This window comes from Acartia tonsa, chromosome 15 (assembly GCF_053477335.1).
Source record: "Acartia tonsa isolate MP-2025a chromosome 15, ASM5347733v1, whole genome shotgun sequence".
Lineage (NCBI taxonomy): Eukaryota > Metazoa > Arthropoda > Copepoda > Calanoida > Acartiidae > Acartia > Acartia tonsa.
Genome location: NC_137274.1, coordinates 17279263 through 17305341, shown reverse-complemented (window position 1 = coordinate 17305341; position 26079 = coordinate 17279263). Strand labels below are relative to the sequence as shown.

At 36.0% G+C, this 26079-nt stretch overlaps 2 protein-coding genes across 8 annotated transcripts in view; both read left to right on the top strand.

Annotated features, from left to right (window-relative positions):
* Stlk (Ste20-like kinase) overlaps window positions 1-15067 on the top strand; it is a 29111-nt gene extending 14044 nt beyond the window's left edge. Inside the window, exons 3-19 of the mRNA XM_080149821.1 lie at window positions 668-726; window positions 855-864; window positions 1271-1318; window positions 2348-2405; window positions 3088-3134; window positions 3712-3761; window positions 4588-4626; window positions 5060-5111; window positions 5695-5778; window positions 6615-6729; window positions 7345-7409; window positions 8929-9149; window positions 11109-11176; window positions 11619-11728; window positions 12739-12785; window positions 13256-13952; window positions 14424-15067. Coding sequence (XP_080005947.1) covers window positions 668-726; window positions 855-864; window positions 1271-1318; window positions 2348-2405; window positions 3088-3134; window positions 3712-3761; window positions 4588-4626; window positions 5060-5111; window positions 5695-5778; window positions 6615-6729; window positions 7345-7409; window positions 8929-9149; window positions 11109-11176; window positions 11619-11728; window positions 12739-12785; window positions 13256-13343 — 1161 coding nt within the window. The 3' untranslated portion in view covers window positions 13344-13952; window positions 14424-15067. The remainder of the gene's footprint in view (window positions 1-667; window positions 727-854; window positions 865-1270; window positions 1319-2347; window positions 2406-3087; window positions 3135-3711; window positions 3762-4587; window positions 4627-5059; window positions 5112-5694; window positions 5779-6614; window positions 6730-7344; window positions 7410-8928; window positions 9150-11108; window positions 11177-11618; window positions 11729-12738; window positions 12786-13255; window positions 13953-14423) is intronic.
* Window positions 15068-15947: 880 nt separating this feature from the next.
* Pink1 (PTEN-induced putative kinase 1) overlaps window positions 15948-26079 on the top strand; it is a 38852-nt gene continuing 28720 nt past the window's right edge. For 4 of the 7 annotated variants that reach the window (XR_013875447.1, XM_080149817.1, XM_080149814.1 and 1 more), the window contains exons 1-8: window positions 15948-16024; window positions 17061-17115; window positions 17827-17889; window positions 22450-22546; window positions 23844-23920; window positions 24291-24349; window positions 24696-24781; window positions 25513-25606. Coding sequence is in view for 6 of the 7 variants with exons in the window: in XM_080149817.1 (XP_080005943.1) it covers window positions 17105-17115; window positions 17827-17889; window positions 22450-22546; window positions 23844-23920; window positions 24291-24349; window positions 24696-24781; window positions 25513-25606 (487 nt within the window). In the remaining variant the exon portion in view is untranslated. Of the gene's footprint in view, window positions 16025-17060; window positions 17116-17826; window positions 17890-22449; window positions 22547-23843; window positions 23980-24278; window positions 24350-24458; window positions 24530-24695; window positions 24782-25512; window positions 25607-26079 lie in introns of all 7 variants that reach the window. The other 3 variants (XM_080149819.1, XM_080149818.1, XM_080149816.1) reach the window with 3 other exon arrangements.

Genomic DNA, 26079 nt, shown 5'->3' with positions numbered 1-26079 from the left:
TCATGATTAAAATTAGGGTTTCGCCGTATATCCGGCCGGATACTGGATATCCAACTGATTTCTAATGTCAGATATCTGGTTATCTGGCCGGATAATCGCTATCTTGCCGGATATCCGGCGATGGCCAGATATCCGGCCATTTTACAAGATATCCGATATTTTGCCGGATATGCGGTATCAAGTGTCCGGCCAAAAAAGTATCCGGCCCAACCCTAATTTAAATATCTTCCAATGTCTCTTTTACTAAGTTTCATATTTTCTCTCCGTCAGTCAATCTGTTATGCTATGGGAGAAATGTCATTCAAGATAGACGGCTGATATTTTTGGTGAAGATTCCCTATACCAATGAGCATCCAGTTTGCTATTTTTTTTTATGTCGGTCCGTCAGTCATGCTACAAAATAAAAATAAAAGCGCAGCAAATCTATAATTTTTACCAGAACGTCTGTATGTCCATTTAAAACATGTTGATTTTTAACCTTAAACAGTATCCTTTATTTAAGCAGTTTTGCAACATATTTTACTTACAATTTTGTTTATACTTATTCCTTGATATTCTGCACATGCAGTTCTGACACTCTATAAGTGTTAATGTTTGTTTTTCCTACTATCTTTGAGCTACGCTTTTAGTGAAGATTCTTTATATTCAGCTTCTGTTTTATTTTTAGAGCGAAGGGCATGGAGAAGATTTGGTGAGATACATCAGCCATGAAGTTTCTACTATGAATATGCTCAAGGAACTTTCTACAATTCTTATAATAAAGTAACAGAATGCCTGTCTGTCCATCTGTCTGTCTGTCTGAAGCTTAAGGAAGATTTGGTAAGATACATCAGCCATGAAGTTTCTACTATGAACATGCTCAAGGAACTTTCTACAATTTATATCTACTAGCGGCTACGCCCCCTAGAGTCCTCCAGGGGCACTGCCCCCGAGTTGAATCCCAAAACTGATTTTTTAAATTAAGACTTTTAGAAAAAGTAAAAAAAATATTTTTGTTGGGGGAGAGTACCTTCCCCCCCCATCATGCCGTTTTTATTTTAGTTTTTTTTTTAAATATTTTTTTTTGCTGGGAGTAATTTTTTTTCTAGGGTCGTTTTCTCTTGGGTGGTGCATGGTACCCTCCCCCAAAATAGTCATTAACATTCCCGGGACCCATAAAAAGCTACCCTGTTGAGTAGAACCCGATCGATTCAGCGGTTAGTGAACTCCTTCAGTATAAACATACATCCTGTTATTTTATTATAGGGATTGTAGAATGTTTGATTTTCAGCATCCAAATATTCTGCCCTGTATTGCTTCTATGGTCGTGAATCAGGAATTTTATTATAACTTCTCATATTCATTCGAAACCGATTAATATCCGGTGGATTAGAACCGGTTCTCATCCATATGAAAAATTATGACTAGCATCGTATTATATCCAGTTTTCTATGAATATAAAATTGTACAATCACAAGATTAAAAATAGTTTTTTTAGTACTTTCTTTTGGCATCTTTGGGCTAAATTGACTGATTTAATCTTATAATTGTACATTTTATATCCGCGGAAAGCTGTTTAAAATATTATGCAAGAAATAACTATTCTATATATTGATCCATTTGCCAGGGTGGATTCATTCAGGGAGGGAGGGGACATTGAGCTGTATATTATACTAGTACCCAAAATTTTATAATTTGATTGAACATTTTTGGGGACTTTGATTAATTTTGATTGGTTGGTTCATTAAGTAGAGTGTCAAAAAGTTTCAACTACTAATTGTAATATACAGAAGGGGTAATTTTGTGTATCATCATTGGGAATGAGTATAAAGAGGGGAGGCGTATGTTCCACTTATTGAAACCAAAAGTAAAACGCGCATGATCTTAGCCCACAAAAGAGTTACAGCTCTAAAATTCGGCACAGCAGTTGCTTTTATAGAGAACAATATGAAACTATGAGAAAAGCCGGTGGAACAGCCGCTCCTGCCGAAAACCGCCGTTTCCCCTCGAAATTTTTTTTGCCTGTTCTCGCCCCTTTGTATGCTATTGTCTTATCCCTTTATATCTCTGGTATTCATAGCCATGGGCATATTCTATGGTATTACCAAACCCCATGGAGGACGGGACATTGAATTTTATTACTTTGGTACCCAAAGTTTTATAACCATTGACCAAGATGGCTAAGAAGTTTTGGCACATTTTAAAATTTTAATTGGTAGGTTCCAAACTAGCAGTGTCCAAAAATGTAATCTACAAAAGAAATAATTTTGTTTGTCATTATTGGGATTGTAAACTACTTTACTCCCCCCCCCCCCTCCCTCTCTCCTGATGGATGGAAGATATTATAATAAGAAACTGATCTCAGGAAGTTTGGTTGGTGACCCCGTTGTGCGAGTTTGGCAGTGTCACCAGCCTTCTCGGCTCAGGTTTGTAAATGGAGATATGTCAAAGTTGATTGGTGGACTTCAGGGGTGTATATTCTGCATTTGTAAGAGGGGGTAAAAAAAGAAGAAAAAAGATTACTGAAAACATTGTTTTTTCTCCTTGGGGAAAAAAACCCAGAAAAATATGTAAGTGTGGTAAAAAAAACGCATAAAGTAAATAGTACCTACCTACTGAAAACATGTTTTCATTTTTATCTCTAATAAGGGAAAAAACTAGGTGGGGAAAAAAAAAAATATTTTTCTACCGGGGAAAAAAAATGAATCTTGTGCAGAATATACACCACTGGTGGACTTTGCTTTAATGTCGGGTAAATGACGAACAACCTGCCAAAATTGTATATAATATACCTCTGACCTGAAAACACAATTGCGCCGTACCAAATAAATGCTCATGTGAGCACCATGATGCCGCGGCACATTAACACAAAATTTCCTTATTTGGATTCCTAAGAATAAAAAATACATTGATATTGTAACAGGAAATTTTTTGTCATTAGCCATGTTCCTCTATGGATAGAGAAGGGGATTGGGTAAAGTCATTAGCTGAGGGTCAGCTGGAAGAATAATTTTTCTAGAGTAGGCGAAAAATATGATGTAATATCCAAGAAATTCTACATCCATTGCTATTTTATTTGATAGTGTTCTTAATTGTTAAAACTTTAAGGATTTTCTGATGGACTTCCAGAAATGGTTTGCTGCTTCATTATCAGGAATAAATATAATCCTTTTAATAAAGTAAAATGATGTTTGTTTGTCTCTAACTGCTGAATTGTTGTGGTTTTCCTTTAAAAAAAGCTTCTTATATGCCCTGGGAAGGTTTATAACTATTTTGGGGGAAGTTACAACCCCACCCACCCCATGAGAAATAGCCCCTAGAAAGCAAAATACCACCACCCAAACAAAATCTTAAATCTAAAAAAAAATGGTTTCTCGAATTAAACTTCTAGGGGGCGTGACCGCTAGTAGAATCAATAAAATATCAACATTATTACCTATCCACTTTCTTTGCATAATCTTTGTCATTGACACCTTACTGTTTGCAGTTATAGGTAAGGTTGCTTGCCCCTGTTTATAAAGCAACACATTCCCCTCACATTTAAGTAACAATGTTATTATGTTTAACTAAATTTAAGTTTATTTCAAAAATTATTTCATTAACTTATTGGTTAGGTATTGGTTATTTTGTTTATCATCACTGGGAATATACAATTTATCGTCTATTGTCTTATCCCTATAGATGAGAATGTGTTGATCATTGAAAATATTTATATTTACTACTCGTGATAGGGATATTCTTCATGCTCTTCAATATCTTCACCACCAGGGAGTTGTTCACAGGTATTTTAGATTTTAACAAGGATGACAACATCCATAAAAGAGAAGTCCTGAAACGATAGGACAAACGGACATTAACACTTGTATAGTGTCTGAACTGAATAATCAAAATTTAAATGTAGGTATAATAGTCAAAGCAAAATTGTAAGTAAATTTGTTGAAAAACTGCTTTATTTATTTTTAGGTCTTGATTAAAGAGATGCTTCTCTTACAATATTATACTTTGTTGTAACAGGAATAAGTATACCCAAAATCAGATCAATTGGAAAATTAGATCACATAAAGATTTATTGTAAAAAAGTAAAAAAAATCAACATGTTTACAATGGCCGTTCATTCTGGCAATGATTGTAGAGTTGCTACGCTTTTTAAATCGTACCTTACTACTACAGGAATCACCCTGCAAAGTTTGAAACTGATTGGACAATTCTAACATGCCTAAATTAATGAAAAAAGCTAGCCATTTTGAACGGACGGACTGAGCCTAATTAAAGAAAAGTTTTGCTTTTAAAAAGTTTTAGAATAATGTTTTCCGTATCACATTGAAACTGATTAATTTCAGGTGGATTAGAATCAGTTCTCAGCCATACTGAACAAATATGTCTAGCATCATATTATATCCAGTTTTCTTCGATTATAAAAATGTAGGTACAATCATAAGATTAAAACCAATTGTTTTTGGAATCTCGGGGCTGAAAAACTAGTTTTAATCTTATAATTGTACATTTTATATCCGCCAAAAGCTGTTTTATATACGAAAAATAACTATTTTTATTTCAAGATGGCTTCAGTTTTTATGAAAACTAATCTTGTTTTTTTTGTTTATTTAGAAGTGTACGCTGCTCTCACATTCTTATTAGTGGCAAAGGAACACCATTTGGAATCAGGAGAAAATTGTTGGGTTGTCTTTACTGTTCTCATAACCCGTTGTCTGGGATGTGATAGGCTTAATTCTCGGCCTGACAGCACATCTAAACTAAAGATGTTAAAAATGTTTCCTACTGCTGCTATGTCAGATGTGCGACATAAATAGTTAGAGTTAGGGGAAATCCTTGGCTTAAAACAGGTGCAACTCATATTACTATGCACAGTTATAACTTCTCAGATAAAGATCATGCAATCAAAAGGTTGGTTGTCTGATTGGTTATATAAAAGTTTTGACATTTATGGCTTGTAAATTAACCAATGAAAATTTAATAAAAGTTCTAAAGTTTTTAGCCAACAAATAAGATAGGATATACATAAAACTTTGGGTACCAGTGTAATTTACAGTTCCCAATACAAATGGTGTACTAACTCAGGGGATGCTGTGCTGTCTGGCTTCAGATATTCAACTTCACTTCATTCTACAGGAACATTGTCAATTAATTTGGGGTGCTACAAGGTTGTATTCTTGAAACTGTCACAATTGGGGTGCTACAGTGTTGTATTCTTGGTCCTGTGATAATTGAGATGCTACAGGGTTATCTTATTGGACCTATAATAATTGGGGTGCTACAGGGTTGTATTTTTGGTCCTGTTATAATTGGGGTTCTACAGGGTTGTATTCTTGGTCCTGTAATAATTGGGGTGCTACAGAGTTGTATTCTTGGTCCTGTGATAATTGGGGTGCTACAGGGTTGTATTCTTGGTCCTGTGATAATTTTTTTGAAGGTTTTTTTTGGACTTTAATTTGATATGGATCTAAAGGGAAAAGACTATTATGGTTGATTAATAGATGTACAATGTACATCCCCAATGATGATACACAAAATTATCCCTTCTGTAAATTACAATTAGTGGTTGAAATAAGTGGACACCCAACATTCAATAAAGCAAATTGGGTTGTCCCCAAAATTGTTATGCCAACAAATAAGAAAACGTTACTTAAAAATTTTTGGGAAGAGCTCAATGTCCCCTCTCTCCCTGAAAATTTGACCATGTTGTTATGTGTAGGAGAGCATCGTAGTAACCTTTATGATTATCCCCTGCATGCTATCACATCAAACCTGTTCTGGCTGGCCCCAGAGATTCTTAAACAGGTACCCAAAGTCTTATAACCATGTTATCAATCACTTTTGTTAGAGTCTTATTATTTAACTTTAATCTGTTACCTGTACAAATTTTCAAAATTGAAAATAAATCTTATGAGGATAATGCTGAATTTTTTGAGATAAAGTTAGCTTTCACTAAAATATATCAATAAAAAATTACCTTCTACTGCTATGTCAGACACATGATATTAACAGTAAGAGAAGGAGGGATGCCTTTGCCCATTAACAGGCGCATTTCATTATGATATGCACAGATAAAACAAATGTCATGCAATCAAAGGGTTGGTTATATTATTGGGCGAATGGTCGCTTTACAATGTATTAAGTATAAGATGTGGAGTTTATTTCAATGTGTGTAGAAAGATCTAGTTCCCACCAAGGCCCCATGAGATCATCATCATCTAGATATACTATATCTATTGTTTTAGAATCTATTAAGATTTATAGCAAGACAAGTGAGAGGTGGTATACTTATAAAAATCATGTGCAAGTTCCCGCTTTGGTCTCAGATAAAAATGTCCAAAATTGACCCACACTATCATCTATATTTATTGTTTTAGAATCTATTGGGATACAGTGAGTCAAGCAAGGGGTGTATTATACTTTAAAAAATCATGTGCAAGTTCCCGCTTTGGTCTGAGATATAAATTTCCAAAATTGACCCACCCTATCATCTATATTTATTGTTTTAGAATCTATTGGGATACAGTGAGTCAAGCAAGGGGTGTATTATACTTTAAAAAATCATGTGCAAGTTCCCGCTTTGGTCTGAGATATAAATTTCCAAAATTGACCCACCCTATCATCTATATTTATTGTTTTAGAATCTATTGGGATACAGTGAGACAAGCGATGTGTATTCCCTTGGAGTTTCCTGTTGTGAAATGGCTAACGGGGTTGTCCCCTACTCTGACTTTCCTTCAACTCTCATGCTTATAGGGCTGTTCATACCATTTATTACTGATTTGATAATCCTGATAAACACACAGGTCTCTTTAGCAATACATTAGATTTAAAAAACCAGGGGTGTATATTCTGCACAAGATTTATTTTTTTTCCCCTGCTACAAATTTTTTAATTCCTCCCCCCCCCCCCCTAGTTTTTTCTCACCAAGTAGGGGGGAAAATGGAAAAATATTTAAAGAACTCTATATTTTATTTGTTTTATCCCTCCTACCACACATTTTTTTATTTTTTTTTACTAAGGAGGGGGGGGAAATGGAAAAAATGTTTTCAGTTTTCTTAATTTTTACACTTTTTCCCCCTCCAACCACTTATTTTTTATTCCCCCCCCCCCCCTGAGCAGGGGATCCCATGTAGAATATACAGCCCTGAAAAAAACTCCATCATAATGGACAACACGACTTTCATAAGGGAAATAGTGTAAGTTAGAATCCAATGAAATTAAGTCTTAACTGCTCCTTCTTGCAAGACTTGCAATACTTTTGAGTTTCTTTTGGGTACTTTGGTTACTTAAGGTGCTATCGGTTCTTTTGGGTACTTTGGACACTTTAGGTACTTTTGTAAATAACACTATGGACACCTTGATTTGCAGAGAAGCTTCGCGGCTCTTCCCCCCGGCTCCTCGACTTTTCTACCTTGTCAGCCGCGGCTCAGCAGGTAGGGAATCCGATCAATATCCGCTAGATTAGAACCGGTTCTCAGCCATACTATCTTCATACTGTCCGCGGAAAGCTGTCTATAATACATTGTGATAAATAACTATTCTAGTGTGGCTTTGAAACTGATCAATATCCGCTGGATTAGAAGCGGTTCTTAGCCATACTGAAAAATTATGTATATCATTGAATTATAAACATTTTTCCACAAATATTAAAATAAAAATCATAAGATTAAAAGCAGTTTTGTTAGCCTGATTTCAGACACTCGGGGCTAAGAAAACTGGGTTTAATCTTATAATTGTACATATTTATATCTGCGGAAAGCTGTTATTTTACATTTTGGGCAAATCGTCAGCTTTTACATTCGCAATCGATAACGATGAAAATTCATTTAAATTATTAAAATATCAACCGTTTATTTGAAATAGTAGCCGAGAAATTCATATTTACTCTATAGCTGTTCGGGTTGATGGACAAACAGGCAAAGTGAATTTTAGATTAGATTTGTTAAAAATTTTGTTGTCCTCAAGGGAAAATAATAGTTATTTATGGCCTTGTATTATAGACAGTTTTCCGCAGATATTAAAATGAAGAATTAGAAGTTTAAAGCCAGTTTTTTAGCTCTGAGGGGCCAACTCCTGGGCTAACAATTTTATGATTTTTCATTTTAATATATGTAGAAAAATGTCAATAACACCATTCTTTACATAATTTCTCAGTGTGGCTAAGAACCGGTTCTAATCCAGCGGATAATAATCGGTTATAAAGCCATACTGGTAGAATATTTCTCGTATTCATTCGAATCCGGTGGATAAGAACCGGTTCTCATCCATACGAAAAAAACGATGTCTAGCATCGTATTATATCCAGCTTGCTACGAATATAAAAATGTACAATCATAAGATTAAAACAAGTTTTTTAGCCGGTGCCTTCGGCACCTCGGGGCTAAAAAACTGGTTTTAATATCATAATTGTACATTCTATATTCGCGGAAAGCTGTTTATAATACGATGCGAGAAATAACTATTCTTATCTTAGTATATAAAGCAGTAAGTTTTTTTTGTCTGTAGCGAAGGATCATGCTAACCGTTGAACGGATATTTTTCTTTTTTACATTTACAGTGAAGCTTTTGATAGGTCAAGGGAAGATTTTTAACATTTTTATACTTTTTCTTTTAAAACTCAAATTAAAAAGGGGAAGTTTGGACTTTTTCCTCTTTCACCCTAAGTGCCCCTAGAGGCTAGTATTATAAAAATCTAATATGGATTTCCACTGAAAGGTTCCTTTAAGGGGCGTTTCTTCGTATTTTCGTAGTATCTTTTCTCCTAGGGGCTCTAACCCTGCGGAACCAATTGCCTAACTCTGCGGGGCAAATACCTAACCTAACCTAACCTACAATAACCTATCAAAAGCCATTGTGAAAATATGACAAAACGCTCCTTAAGAGGCATTGCCATGAAAGGGGCTATACCCAATATTTCTTCTTATAAGATCTAGTATGGTTTTCCATTGATAGGAGAATGAAGATGGGGGAGAGGAGGAAGAAAATGGTGGGGGAGGGGGCGGGACAGAGGGACACCAACCACCAGTGGATGGGGCAGTTGTCTCAGCGGGAGGAGCAGGGGGTGGTGGGGCCCAACCACCTCCCCTAACAGACTCGGGGGTGGGGGAGTCAGTAGGGGGAGGGTCTAGCAGCACTGCTAACATGCTGGGCAAGAATAGCACCTTCTACAACAGGAATCTTCATGTTCAGTTTTCGTCATTCACAATTGGTTCCCAAAGTCTGGCTAAACCTGCACAATCATTCACAAACACTTTAAGAGAGTCACTTTTAATGTACAGTTTTTGCATGACGTCATTCACAATTGGTTCCCAAAGTCTGGCTAAACCTGCACAATCATTCATAAACACTTTAAGAGAGTCACTTTTACTGTACAGTTTTTGCATGACGTCATTTACTGTTGGTCCTCAAAGTCTGGCCAAACTTGCGGAATCATTCACAAACACTTTAAGAGAGTCACTTTTAATGTACAGTTTTTGCATGACGTCATTCACAATTGGTTTCTAAAGTCTAGGTAAACCTTCGGAATCATTCATAAACACTTTAAGAGAGTCACTTTTAATGTACAGTTTTTGCATGACGTCATTCACAATTGGTTTCTAAAGTCTAGGTAAACCTTCGGAATCATTCATAAACACTTTAAGAGAGTCACTTTTAATGTACAGTTTTTGCATGACGTCATTTACAATTGGTCCTCAAAGTCTGGCCAAACTTGCGGAATCATTCACAAACACTTTAAGAGAGTCACTTTTAATGTACAGTTTTTGCCTGACGTCATTTACTATTGGTCCTCAAAGTCTGGCTAAACCTGTGGAATCATTCATAAACACTTTAAGAGAGTCACTTTTAATGTACAGTTTTTGCATGACGTCATTTACTATTGGTCCTCAAAGTCCGGCTAAACCTGTGGAATCCTTCACAAACACTTTAAGAGAGTCACTTTTACTGTACAGTTTTTGCATGACGTCATTTACTATTGGTCCCCAAAGTCTGGCCAAACTTGCGGAATCATTCATAAACACTTTAAGAGAGTCACTTTTAATGTACAGTTTTTGCATGACGTCATTTACAATTGGTCCTCAAAGTCTGGCTAAACTTGCGGAATCATTCATAAACACTTTAAGAGAGTCACTTTTAATGTACAGTTTTTGCATGACGTCATTTACTATTGGTCCTCAAAGTCTGGCCAAACTTGCGGAATCATTCACAAACACTTTAAGAGAGTCACTTTTAATGTACAGTTTTTGCATGACGTCATTCACAATTGGTTTCTAAAGTCTGTCTAAACTTGCGGAATCATTCACAAACACTTTAAGAAAGTCACTTTTAATGTACAGTTTTTGCATGACGTCATTTACTATTTGTCCTCAAAGTCTGGCTAAACCTGTGGAATCATTCACAAACACTTTAAGAGAGTCACTTTTAATGTACAGTTTTTGCATGACGTCATTTACAATTGGTCCTCAAAGTCTGGCCAAACTTGCGGAATCATTCACAAACACTTTAAGAGAGTCACTTTTAATGTACAGTTTTTGCATGACGTCATTTACAATTGGTTCCCAAAGTCTGGCCAAACTTGCGGAATCATTCACAAACACTTTAAGCAAGTCCCCAAAGTCTAAGACCACTCAAACAATTTCATTCCATTGTCCCATCAGTTGGGAGGAGGGAATAACACTCAATTCATGTTTACAAAGAGGTAGGGGACATTGGGCTGTATATTACACTAGTCCCCTAAGTATTACAATAACGTTTTCTTATTTGTTGGCTTAACAGCATTGGGGACTTTTGCTGAATCTTAATTGGTTTGTTCATTTAGTTGAGTGTCCAAACGTTTCATCCACTAATTGTTATCTACAGAAGGGGTAATTTTGTGTAACACAAAGTGGGAAGCGTACCAATTCTATAATTGTTACCAGAAAGTCCGTACATTCATTTAAAACATGCTGATTTTTTACTTTTTTACAACAACTTTTTGTATGACATAATAAATTATCCTATTCATCTGATTTTTTAATAATGATTCCTATTACATCAAGTTATAGTGTTATAAGCGACTTTCCTTCCTTCTGATTTTATAGCTTCGCTTTTATGGATGTTATCATCCTTGTCTTAACATGATGATCAATTGACAGAGAGTTTTCCGCGCATTTTCATGATTTTGTGGCGGAATGTACCATCAGCTGTGGCGAGGAACGGCCAGGTTAGGTTTTAACTTTTCCACCAATAATTTTATGGTTATCTTAATTGTGGGGAGGGAGAGACATTAATTTGTCGTCTATTGTCATATACTCGGACTTAAAACTATAAACAAAATACTAGGGGGGACGGGGACATTGGGCTAAATTTTTATAAACAGGGTTGCCAGTTAAATAATTGTACAAAGGGTTGCCAGATAAATGATTGTAAACATAGTTGCCAGATAAATAGTTGTAAATAGGGTTGCCAGATCAAAAATTTATAAAAGGGTTGCCAGAGAAATATTTTTATACAGGGTTGCCAGATAAATAATGTGTATACAGGGTTGCCATATAAATAATGTGTATACAGGGTTGCCATATAAATAATTGTAACAAGGGGGTTGCCAGATAAATAATTAAAAACAGGGTTGCCACTAGACAACTAAATATCCTTGTTATTGCTAGGTACTGCAGCACTCCTACAGCATCCATGGATAAAACAGCTGCGCAAGACAACAATTACTCTCACCACTCTGCTACATTCATCGGTTAAACCAGTTAGTGTTGTACACCAGGCAGGGTTGCCAGATAATTCATTGTAAACAATCCTATAACAGAATTTGGGTAAATTCCCTTTCGTGGGGCGATTCGTCGTATTTTCAAAATAGCTTTTCACATGTTATTTTAGGTTAGGTTAGGTTAAGTTGGGTTATGCAATTGGCCCACAGGGTTAGAGCCCCCCGCAGGGGCTAGAAATAGGAGAAAAGCTACTGTAAAAATACGAAGGAACGCCCCTTAAGGGGTGTTGCTACGAAAGGGACTATTCCTCAGATTTTATAACCTTATCTTCAGGTATCACTAAAACATTCAACTAATGTAACATAGCAAAGCATTATCCTAAAAAATATGACTATTTAAAGCTTATTTGTTATGAGAATGAAATGATAAAAGTAGCGCCCTTTTTCACTAAAAACTGTACACTTTCAGTTTCTAACGTTCCTCCCCTTTTTTGCTATTGGCTGATTTTCCTAGAGAGTGTGTCTAGATTATCTCTACATACAGTTATAAGTCATGGGGTCACAATGGATGTAGAATATACCTGGATTATTCCTCAATTTAGGATACAATTTCCCCTCGCTTTTATTGGTGGGGCCGTCAATCCAGTAGAAGGGGAAGGAATGGGGTAAAGGAAGGGGATGGGGGAGATCGTTATTTTAGCCCGCTACAGAGTTCACTTTTTTATAGAACATTAAAATCTGGTGTAAGATCAATTGGGGTCCCTCAAGGTTCAATACTAGGATCTTATCACTATTGAATGACCTTAAGATATCAGAGATATAAAGGGATAAGATAATGGCCGATAAACTGATGTTGTTACCCAAGATTACCCCTTCTTAGGTTTAAATTATTGCTTGTAACGTTTGGATACTTATAATTATGACTCAATTAATCAAAATTCGATGAAAGTTTCTAAAGTTGTTAAGTCAACCAATAAGAAATTGTTATTATATACTTTGGGGACTAGTGTAGTAAACAACCCATTGTCCCCTCCCACCCTGAATGGCAACCCTATGTGATAAATCAGGCCGGTCAATCATTTGATAACAAGGATAACACTGAAGCAAGACAGGAATGTTAATGCATAAGTTATTATATTCTTTAATAAATTACTAGTGGCCATACTCCCTAGAGGTCTCTAGGGGCACTTAAGTTAAAGGGGGTAGGGGGAGGGGGAGTTTAAGTTTGCGTTCAAAAAATGGGGGTGGGGTTTGATACCCTTTCCCAAAATAGTTATAAACATTCCCAGTACCTTTGAGATTGGGTTTTCGAATTCAACCCACCTCTCCTCAAGTGCCCCTAGATGCCAAATGCTGAAAATTGGGGTTCTGCAGGGATGTGTTCTAGGACCATTCCTAAGAGTTCTTTATATTATTGATATATAAAAACTAATGGGATAAGACTATAGTTAATAAATTGATGTACAACCCCAATGATAATGCACAAAATAACCCCTTCTGTAGGTAACAATTAGTGGTCAAAACGTTTTGACATACAATTGAATTATTATGTATAAAAACCAATGCTGACTGCACTGCTAAGGATGATGATGATTGTGGACTTGTGCACGAGAGAATGCAAGGACTCAAGCTTGAGACACCTGATACGAACATTGGACCCTGGGATTTCTAGTTGGGCACACTATTGTCAGTACAGGGAGGTGAAATTGGGCTGTTTATTTCACTAGTCACCAAAGTTTTATAGCAATGTTATCGTATTCGTTGGCTTAACAACTTTGGGGACTTTGGATTGTTTGAGTGTTCAAACGATCTAACCTATAATTCTAGACTACGGAAGGTTTAATTTTATGTAACATCATTGGGGATATACACTTAACTTAATTAACCAATCAAAATTCAATATAATTCCCCAAATTTGTTGGGACTTCGAAAAAGAAAACGTTATTATAAAACTTTGGGGACTAGTGCAATAAACAGCCAATTGTTCCCTCCTCTCTGCCCTCTACACCTCTCTAGGCCAGTTTAACACCCCCCCCCCCCCCCCCCAACCAATATATTTTTGAATTAATGGGGAGGAGTATAACGAAGGGCATTTTAAAAAAAAGGGAAATTGCCATTTAATTAAATTGCTTAAATTTTGTTATATATAATCATAATGACTTTATTAGGTAGCTATTTAATTTTCTATTAAAAATTATTGTATATGATATAATATTGTAGAACTTTATTATTCGACTATATTATGAATCACACTTTTGTAATATTGCACATATGGGAATAGGTTACCAAATTATTCTGTCAAAATTATTACTTGGCAAAAAAAAGGGAGGGGGGGGGGGGAGTTCTGTCACTTTTGCGTAAACAGGATTTGTCTTAGGAGTGAGAGGATAGGTTATTTGGCAAAAAAGTTTTCTATTGGGATGTAATTTTCCTATTTTTCAATTGGTTGAGTAATGAGTAGTTATCGAAACCTTAAGCTACGGACAAAAAAACTTACTACTTTATATAATACAGGCGGCTACGCCCCTAGCATCTAAAGGCTCTCTATTGGAAGGAAATTGTAAGGCAGAATTGCAAAAAAAATAGCTAAGAACCATTCCCAGACTTATTTTTAATTATAAAATAACCTCAGGACCAATATGAAGCTTGACTTTAAAGGAGAATCATATCGGTTCAGCGGTTAGCTAGATCCTTCGCTAGGGACTACTTTATATAATAGGAATTGGCAGAATATTTGGAATACCCATTCCAGCATGATCAATATTACAAAATAGTTATAAACAGCTTTCCGCGGATATAAAAATGTACAAATTATAAGATAAAACCCAGTTTTTTTAAGCTCGAGATGCCAAAAGCACGGGCTAAAAAACTGATTTTAATCTTATGATTATACATTTTTATACTCGTAGAAAACTGGATAGGTATAATACAATGCTATACACGATTTTCTAGTATGGCTGAGAACAGGTTCTAATCTAGCGGATATTAATCGGTTTCGAAGCCGTACTAGAAAGATGTATTATGGTATAAATTGATTTGTGTGCTATTATTCGTAATATATGAATTTATTTGATTATTATAAACAAGGATGACAACATTCAATAGTAGCGAAGCACTAAAATGGAATGGAAATGGACAGACAGACAAAGTGAATTATAGAGCAGATACTTTATTCATTGTCATAATTAAATAAGGGTATAGTACCTTTTGGGACATCGCCTCTTAAGGGCGTTTCGTCATATTTTTACAGTAGCTTCTTTTGATAGATTTGGTTAGGTGATTGCCCCACAGGGTTAGACCCTCCCCCCCCCCTCCCAAAAAAAACTACTGTGAAATTCGACGAAATGCCCTTTAAGGGGCGATGCCAACGTCACGAAAGGGACTATACCCAAAAATTGACACATTACAAACTGTCCCAATTTTGTATAACTTTTGCGGAACATGTTCTAGTTACGTCATATTTTTCTTTCCCGAAAAAGAGAAGGGGGGAAGAAAATCTCTTCAAAAGAGATGGGGAAAACCCCCTTTTCTCCCATCTCTTTTTTCTTCCCCCCTTCCCTTTTTTTTCTTTCCCTCTTCCCTTTTTCGGGAAAGAAAAATATGACGTAAATGGAACTTGTTCCGCAAAAGTTATACAAAATTGGGACAGTTTGTAATGTGTCCCAAAAATAAAATAAAAAGATCACAAAACCTATAAAAAAAATATGTTTTGGTTTGTAGCATGACTGACAGACCGACGGACCAAGTAATTTACATACTGGATGCCTTTACATTGAGAAATATGCAATTTATCTAAAATAGCAACTTAGATAATCTTATTTATTCAAGGGCTTTATAGACGGACAGTTGACAAGACAGTGAAAGTAAATTATAGAGTAGCTTTGCTAATGTAAGTTATTCAAGTTTTCTGTGGATATTAAAATTAAAAATTTTAAGATTAAAACCAGTTTTGTATTATTTTGATGCTTGATGGAAACTGTCTGTAATTCAATTCTATACAAGATATTTTAGTATGGCTAAGAACCGGTTCAAATCCACCGGATAATAATCGGTTTGGAAGCCATATTAAAAAAGATTTACTAATTGATTTGTTAGGTACTCCAATAGATTTTCCAGTATGGCTGTGAAACCGATTATTATCAGGTGGATTTGAACCGGTTCTCAGTCATACTGAATAAAAAACACGTAGGTGTATAGCATCGATTTAAAGACAATTTTCCAGGAATAATAAAATTAAACATTTTATATGTAAATATTTGATTTGTGTGATTTTTTCAGATTTTCATTATTAGAATATAGTTAATGTTGTCAGGAAAGCTGTAAAAATTCTGAGATACCTCATTTATCCCAGGGAAGGACGTACAGACGTACGTAGTTGTAGCGAAGCTACTCTATACTTAAGGATGGAGGGGAAATTTGGCTGTTTATTTCACTAGTCCCCAAAGTCTTATAAAAAAGTTTTCTTATTCGTTGGCTTAACAACTTTTAAGTAATTTTGATTGGTTTGTTCATTTAGTTGAGAGTCCAAACGTTTCAACCACTAGTAATGAATTGAAGGTGTATTTTTTGGGGATTGACAGGACATCAATTTACAAATTACAAATACACAGACAGATAGATAGACAGATAGTCAGTCAGAAAAACAGACAGACAGACTGACAAAAGACACAGATAGACAGACAGATAGACTGACAAATAGACAGATAGACAGTCAGATAAACACACAGACAGATAGACTGACAAATAGACAGATATAATTATAGATAAACTGACAGACCGAAAGATAGACAGGCAGATAGACATACATACAGACAGATAAACAGACTTATTTACAGACAGACAGATAGACAGTTGGACAGACAGATAGATAAAGAGATTAACGAATGACACAGACAAACATTCAGACAGACAGACAAGCATACAGATAGACAGACAGATGCGTCAGACTGACAGACTGACGAAAGTCAGACACATAGACAGATATATAGAGAGACATATAGACAGACATATAGACAGACATAAAGACAGACAAAAACACAGACAGAAAGACAGACATTTAGACAGACAGATAGACAGGCAGATAGATAGATAGACAGACAGACATATAGATAGATAGACAGATAGATAGACAGACAGACAGACAGACAGACAGATAGATAGATAGATAGATAGATAGATAGATAGATAGATAGATAGATAGATAGATAGATAGATAGATAGACAGACAGACAGACAGACATATAGACAGACAGACAGACAGATAGACAGACAGATAAACAGACAAATAGACAGACAAATAGACAGACAAATAGACAGACAAATAGACAGATAGACAGACAGATAGACAGACAGATAGACAGATGTTTGTACGTCCTTTGTACATCCAGGGTCCAATTTTGGGCCCGCACATCCCACCATCCTCACAGTGAAGGCATGTCCGTCAGGTAATAAAAACTTTGGGTACCAATTTGTAAAACTTTGGGTACCAGTTTATAAAACTTTGGGTACCAATTTTAAAAACTTTGGATACCAGTTCATAAAACTTTGTGTATCAATTTATAAAACTTTGGTTGTCAGTTTAAAAACTAACGAAATAGCAATCTTATGTGATAATTCAGGCCGATCAAACACCGCGCCATAACTAAAGACGTTTAAAATGGTTCCTACTGCTGCTTTGTTACGTGTGCGACATAAACTGTTAAAATAAGGAGAATGCCTTGGACTAGGTATAATTTATAATAATGTTTAATTTTAAAAAGTAATTTTTAAGGAGGGGGGGGGGGGTTAAGATATTTTTTCTTGGGTGATATTTCTTAGGAGGGTGAAGGTACCCTCCCCCAAAATAGTTAAAAATTTTCCCTTGGGGCCGAAGGGACAGATTTCCTGTTACTATAATGTAAGGATAATCTGAGAGAGAGGGGATAAAGGGGTTGTTTAATACACTAGTCCCCGAAGTTTTATAATAATGTTTTCTTTGGGGACTTTAGTGAATGTTAATTGGTTGGTTAATTAAGTTAAGTGTATAAACGTTTTAACCACTAATTTTAACCTACAGAAAGGGAAATTTTGTTTATCATTGGGGATGCACCTCAATTTATCGGCCATTATCTAATCCCTTCAGAACCATGAAGGATAATATATATTTTTATATTTAGGGAATTATCCCGACGAATATTTCAGTCTCTGTGGAGAGGTTTCTACAGAGATCAGACGAAAAGGTAACTTTGTCGGAAGCGAAGGGTCGGTCCGTCCGTCCATCCGTCCGCCAGTCCGTCACGGTTAGCTCTTATCGTTAATTTATGCATGTTAGAATTATCCTATCGATTTCAAACTAACTTTGCACGGTGATTCCTGTAGTAGTTGGGTACTAAGGGGGGGGGGGGGGGGAAGTTCTGACACATTTGCGTAAACGGTGATTATTGGCTTTATCTTTGGACTGAGAGGATAGGTTATTAGGGATAAAATCATTCTTATATGATGAATTTCTCCAGGTTCCGGAGCTCCAGGCCTCCAGGTGGTCTCTGGACAGGTAAAAAAATAAAAAAAATCTTATTTGAACAGTTAGAGGTAAGTTTATAAAACAACATAAGCTTCTTCTTATATATTATTTATATATTTGAAGAAAAAATTACAATCGGCCTCCAGGTTCAGGTGTTGCAGGCCTCCAGGTGGCCTCTTGACAGGTATAAAATCCAAATTTCTTATTTGAACAGTTAGAGGTAAGTTTATAAAACAACATAAGCTTCTTTATATATATCATTAATATATTTGAAGAAAAAATTACAATCGGCCTCCAGGTTCAGGTGCTGCAGGCCTCCAGGTGGCCTCTGGTCAGGTAAAAAATCCAAATTTCTTATTTGAACAGTTAGAGGTAAGTTTATAAAACAACATAAGCTTCTTTATATATATTATACATATATTTGAAGAAAAACTTACATTCAGCCTCCAGGTTCAGGTGCTGCAGGCCTCCAGGTGGCCTCTGGACAGGTATAAAATCCAAATTTCTTATTAGAACAGTTAGAGGTAAGTTTATAAAACAACATAAGCTTCTTTTTATATATTATTTATATATTTGAAGAAAAAATTACAATCGGCCTCCAGGTTCAGGTGCTGCAGGCCTCCAGGTGGCCTCTGGACAGGTATAAAATCCAAATTTCTTATTTGAACAGTTGGAGGTAAGTTATAAAACAACATAAGCTTCTTTATATATATTATTCATATATTTGAAGAAAAAATTACATTCGGCCTCCAGGTTCAGGTGCTGCAGGCCTCCAGGTGGCCTCTGGTCAGGTATCAAATCGAAATTTCTTATTTGAACAGTTAGAGGTAAGTTTATAAAACAACATAAGCTTCTTTTACTATATTATTTACATATTTAAAGAAAAAATTACAATCGGCCTCCAGGTTCAGGTGCTGCAGGCCTCCAGGTGGCCTCTGGACAGGTATAAAATCCAAATTTCTTATTTAAACAGTTAGAGGTAAGTTTATAAAACAACATAAGCGTATTTTAATATATCATTTATATATTAGAAGAAAAAATTACAATCGGCCTCCAGGTTCAGTTGTTGCAGGCCTACAGGTGGCCTCTGGACAGGTATAAAATCCAAATTTCTTATTTGAACAGTTAGAGGTAAGTTTATAAAACAACATAATCTTTTTATTTATTATTTATATATTTGAAGAAAAAATTACAATCCGCCTCCAGGTTCAGGTGCTGCAGGCCTCCAGGTGGCCTCTAGACAGGTAAAAAATCAAAATTTCTTATTTGAACAGTTAGAGGTAAGTTTATAAAACAACATAAGCTTCTTCTTATATATTAAAAACTACTTACCTAGAAGGTGAATCTAATAACGATGAGTCCATTATTTCAGATCTTGTTAAGTAGTCTAAACTGCCAGTAAATGTTTATATGAAAATTATGTAAAAAAATTTGCACCCCATCCTAGATTATCTGAAATTAAACATTTAGGTATTATCCTCTTAGGATTTATTTTTCTTCAATTTAAAATTTTGAGTACAATAGAACCTGGCCGCGGCTCTCGGCCTTCTGACCTGCCTAGCCATGGGTACTCAGCCCCCTAGCCTATAATCTAACCAAACCTAATTGTAAAAAATTGCCGCTGCCAGGTTTTATAGTTTAGTCAGGGGATAGCAAAATTTCAAAATTGAAAAAAAAAATTTAAGAGGATAACGCCAACATATAATATTATTAGGTCCTACACATTGAGACTTCAAAGGTTTAAATTGTAGGAGTTAATCTTTTTTTTTATTTTTACTTGTTCAAAGCCCGAAGCTCCTGAGCCTGGAGGCCAATTGTAATTTAAAATTTTACTTATTATAATATTATTTTGGAGGCCATTTGTAATATTGTCTTCAAATATATAAATAAGCTAATTTTTTTTATAAGTTTACCGCCATCTGTTGAAATAAGAAATATTGATATTTTACCTGTCCAGAGTACACCTGGAGGCCTGCATCACCTAAACCTGGAGGCTAATTGTAAATTATTCTTCAAATATCTTTAAAGCATCTAAAAATAAGCTCATTTTGTTTTTTATGAAAACTTGACCTTTAACTGTTCAAATAAGATTTTTTTTGATTTTTTTAGTTGTCCAGAGACCACTTGGAGGCCTGCAGCACCTGAACCTGGAGGCCGATTGTAATTTTTTCTTCTAATATATAAAAAATATATTAAAAGAAGCTTATGTTGTTTTATAAACTTACCTCTAGCTGTTTACATAAGAAATTTGGATTTTTTACCTGTCCAGAGGCCAACTGGAGGCCTGCAGCACCTGAACCTGGAGGCGGATTGTAAATTTTTCCTCAAATATATAAAAAGAAGCTTATGTTGTTTTATAAACTTACCTCTAACTGTTTAAATAAGAATTTTTATTTTTTACCTGTCAAGAGGCCACCTGGAGGCCTGCAGCACCTGAACCTGGAGGCCGATTGTAATTTTTTCTTCAAATATGTAAATATTATAGTAAAAGAAGCTTATGTTGTTTTATAAACTTACCTCTAACTGTTCAAATAAGAAATTTGGATTTTATACCTGTCCAGAGGCCACCTGGAGGCCTGCAGCACCTGAACCTGGAGGCCGAATGTAATTTTTTCTTCAAATATATGAATAATATATATAAAGAAGCTTATGTTGTTTTATAAACTTACCTCTAACTGTTCAAATAAGAAATTTGGATTTTATACCTGTCCAGAGGCCACCTGGAGGCCTGCAGCACCTGAACCTGGAGGCCGATTGTAATTTTTTCTTCAAATATGTAAATATTATAGTAAAAGAAGCTTATGTTGTTTTATAAACTTACCTCTAACTGTTCAAATAAGAAATTTCGATTTTATACCTGTCCAGAGGCCACCTGGAGGCCTGCAGCACCTGAACCTGGAGGCCGAATGTAATTTTTTCTTCAAATATATGAATAATATATATATATAGAAGCCTATGTTGTTTTATAAACTTACCTCTAACTGTTCAAATAAGAAATTTGGATTTTATACCTGTCCAGAGGCCACCTGGAGGCCTGCAGCACCTGAACCTGGAGGCTGATTGTAATTTTTTCTTCAAATATATAAATAATATATAAAAAGAAGCTTATGTTGTTTTATAAACTTACCTCTAACTGTTCAAATAAGATTTTTTTTATTTTTTTACCTGTCCAGAGACCACCTGGAGGCCTGGAGCTCCGGAACCTGGAGGCCTATCCAAAAAATCTTAAATCTGGGGAAAATTCATCATATAAGAATGATTTTATCCCTAATAACCTATCCTCTCAGTCCAAAGATAAAGCCAATAATCACCGTTTACGCAAATGTGTCAGAACTTCCCCCCCCCCTTAGTAGCAACTCTATAGTCATTATCAAAATGTCCATTTTAAACATGTTGATTTTTTACTTTTTTGACAACAAATTTTTGTTTCCGATTCATCTGATTTTTGGAATACTGATTCCTATTACAACAAGGTACAATTACAAAGCAAAGCAGATCTCTATAATCAAGTCCTAAAAATGTAAGTATGTCCTTAAAATAGTATTATGTATTTATGCAGTTTTGCAACAAATTTACTTACAATTTTGTTTATACTTATGCAATAAAAATCTGCTTATTCAGTTCTGACACTCAAACAAGAGTTAATGTTCGTTTGTCCTTCAATTTCAGAGCTTCCATCGAAACCGATCAATATCCGCTGGATTAGAACAGGTTCTCAGCCATACTGTAAAATTATATATATATAGAATCGTATTAATAAAAAATGTACAATCATAGGATATAATTTATCTTTACATTTTTATATTCGGGGAAAGCTTTTTATAATACGATGGAATAAATAGCTATTATAGCCAGGGGCGTCCAAGCTTTTTTTTTGGGGGGGGGGGGGGGTAATTACCCCCCCTGAAATCTGTTGGCAGGGGTAAATTTAGTTTACCCCCCCCAAAATTTACCCCCGGGGTAAAATTTTTTGGGGGGGTAATTTAAATTTTATTCGAAATCGTTGGGGGGGGGGGGGGGGGGGGTAATCGCCCCATTACCCCCCCCCCCTTGGACGTCTGTGATTATATCATCGTATTATAGACAGCTTTCCGCAGACATTATGTGGATAATATAGCTGATAACCAGTTCTAATCCTGCGGATATTAATCAGTTAAAAAGCCATACTAGAATAGTAATTTATCACAACGTATTATGATCAGCTTTCCGCGGACAATATGCGGATGATATTGCTGAAAACCAGTTCTAATCCAGCGGATATTAATCGGTTTGTATCTAGACCCGACGACTCGGCTGTCCACGTGAGGAGAGGATACAAAACTTTGGAGGTTCAGGCTGAGGGGCGGGGGAATATCCCGGACACAGCTGCAGTCAAGGTACAAACTTTTCAACCAATAAGTAGAGTTGGGCCGGATATTTGGTTTGGCCGGATATCTGGCCATTTTCAATATCCGGATATTCTAATGGCAGATATCCGGTAATTTGCCGGATATCCGTCGTTGTTCAGATATCCAGCCGGATAACGGAAATCTGGCTTTAGAAATAAGCCAGATATTCGGTATAATATACAGATGTAGGGGTAGTTTTGGGTGTCATCATTGAGGGATGTTTATCAATAAATATACCATTGTCTTATCCCTTAAGATCTTTGAAAACTTGGCTAAGGTAACTCGGGTTCCTTAAGTAGGGCTAGTTTTGGGTGTCATAATTTGGGAAAGTGTATTCTATATTACTGTCTTATCCCTTAAGATGCCATTTACGTATCCCTTAAGATCCCATTTACTCATACCTTAAGATCCCTGAAACGGACGCAGCTGCAGCCAAGGTACAAACTTTTCAACCAATAAGCTTAATTTAAAGAAGTAGGGGTAGTTTTGGGTTTTATCATGGTGGGGGGGGGGGGGTTGTATAGAGGCCTCTAGTGGCATCTTCCACTAATAGTTATTTCTCGTATCGTATTATAAACAGCTTTCCGCGGATATAGAATGTACAATTATAAGATTAAAACTAGTTTTTTTAGCCCCGTGGTGCCGAAGGCACCGACTAAAAAAACTGGTTTTAATCTTATGATTGTACATTCCTATATTCGTAGAAAACTGGATATAATACGATGCTAGACATAGTTTTTTCGTATGGATGAGAACCGGTTCCTATCCACCGGATTCGAATGAATACGAGAAAACATTATTATAAGTTACCACCCCTTTTACTAAATATACATTTTCATCAAAATAATATACTTTTGTGTCAAAACTTTATAAACAGTTTGAAGTCATCAAAATATTTGATGGTATTTCATCAAAAATGCTTATAATTTCAAAGTTTTTTTTCATATAAAACCATTGTGACACTTTATTTTTTTACTTGATTTACTTATATTAAACATAAACCTAGTATAATATTATTCTGTAAAAAATACCAAGGTTCAATGTTGTAAGGTGCTTAGAATCACTAGAGCTGGATATTTAAATCATTTAGTGGTGCGCCAGATCGGGGCGCGCTAGATCGGCGCACCTTATATCAATCTTTAAATCAAAATGGCATAGGCGAACCAGCGCACCCAGTAGCACACAGTCAGCCCACCTCTAGCGCACCCCAATCCGGTTCTCCACTAAAATGATTTAAAGATCCAGCTTAGGTCTCATTCGTGCATAGTACCCTTTAATTTCCTAGGCTGGTGGTAGAGCTGCTGAGGGGGAATTTTGCTATGGAACAGTTCCAGGTCATGGACATGGACAGGGTCTGGGCAGGTTTCCAAAGTCAGATCGAAGGAGGAGTGTCACCATTGTAGAGGAGACTTGTAATAAAGGTAAAATCAGCAATACAGACATAGACAGACAGATAGATTGATAGATAAATAGATAGTCTGATAAAGAGATAAACAGACAAACAGACAGACAGATAGACAGGTAGACAGATAGATAGACATACAGACAGATAGATAGATAGACAGATAGATATATAGACAGACACGCAGGATCTAGGCAGGTTTCCAAAGACAGACAGAAGAAGGAGTGTCACAATTGTAGAGGAGACTTGTAATAAAGGTAAAATCGGCAATACAGACAGACAGACAGATAGACAGATATATAGACAGACAGACAGACAAGGTCTGGGCAGGTTTCCAAAGACAGACCGAAGGAGGAGTGTCACCATTGTAGAGGAGACTTGTAATAAAGGTAAAATCAGCAATACAGACAGACAGACAGATAGACAGACAGACAGACAGATAGACAGACAGACAGACAGACAGACAGACAGACAGACAGACAGACAGACAGACAGACAAGGTCTGGGCAGGTTTCCAAAGACAGACCGAAGGAGGAGTGTCACCATTATAGAGGAGACTTGTAATAAAGGTAAAATCAGCAATACAGTCAGATAGATAGACAGATAAATAGAAAGATAGATAGACAGACAGATAGACAGACAGAGAGATAAAAGACAGAAAGATTGATAGATAGAGACACATACAGATAGATAGACAGACAGACAGACACTTGTAGTAATCCTTGTTTTATCCAGAAGCACCAGGACAAAGATATTATGCCTTTGAGACCGCCAGGAAAGCTTTGATTGGAAATGTTCTCCGTAGAGTCACCAACACACAGGTAAATTTGGCGCCAAAACAGAAACATTTTCGCGCTTCTTACTTTGGCGCAAAAACTATTTCACGCCAAAATAATTTCGCGCGTTTTTTACAGCGTCATATTGTGTAAACTTCTCGCAAGAATTCGATTGATCTAGATTAGTTTGTTTATAATTGATTACTAGGATAACCTCTAAAGGATGGAATACAAGGGATAATTTTGTTTTTCATGGATTGTATTATTGTCTTATCCCTTTAAATCCCTGCGGATATATATCTATTTGAAGGGGATGGGCAATTGATCAGTTTATTCTTATAAGTTCTTATCTTTATTACTTTCTCGTCATTTGTGTCATCTAAAACGATTTTCTCCAAAAAGTTTGCCTGTCCGTCTGTAATCATTTTTTTTCGCAACACCTTGTTTTAAATTTTCTAAATTTTCATAGATATTTACCAATGCATTTAATTGCAGAGATCTAAAGGGATAAGACAATGGGCGATAAATTGATGTACATCCCCAATGTACATTTCAATCAAAGCCCCTAAAGTTAGTAGTTCAACGAATAAGAAAACGTCATTATAAAACTTTGGGGACTAGTGTAAGTAAAACAGCCTATTGTCCCATCTCTCTGATATAATAGTCTCTTTAATAAATGTTGAAGGTTTTTTTGCACTTAAGGACAATAGTCTTATTTGCTTTAAAAAAGGCACCAGTTTTCATCAAAACCATCTCACACTAATATGTTTACCCAGGCCGCCAACTTGCGAAGACGGGCAGCCAAATATTTGACTGGGGATGGGAATCCTTCCTCCTTCCTGGCTCTTGTGGGAGTATCACTAGCTTCAGGTAATATATCACTTGCGGTCACGCCCTCTAGAGGCCTCTAGAGGCACTTTAGATGGTGGTGAACTGAATTTAACCGCTTCCACCTTCCTTAGTTTTAGTGTCAAAAAAGTACCTACGAAATCCTCCCATTTTTTATTGGGGGGGGGGGGCGGGGTAAGGGTTACACCTAATAGTTATAAACCTTCTATGGACCTATTAGAAGCTACCCTGTAAAGGAGAAACATAGCAGATCATCTGTCAGAGAGATCCTTCGGTACAAACAAACATCCAGTTACTTTATTATAAGGATTACAACTTGAATGGGCACACTTCTGGTTTTGGTGTACCTGAACCTGGATAATCTCTAGGGGACAGGTACACCACAAGGTCCTATTTTAGTGTACCTAAACCTGGATAACCTCTAGAGGACGGGTACACCACAAGGTCTTATTTTTGTGTACCTGAACATGGATAACCTCTAGAGGACAGGTACA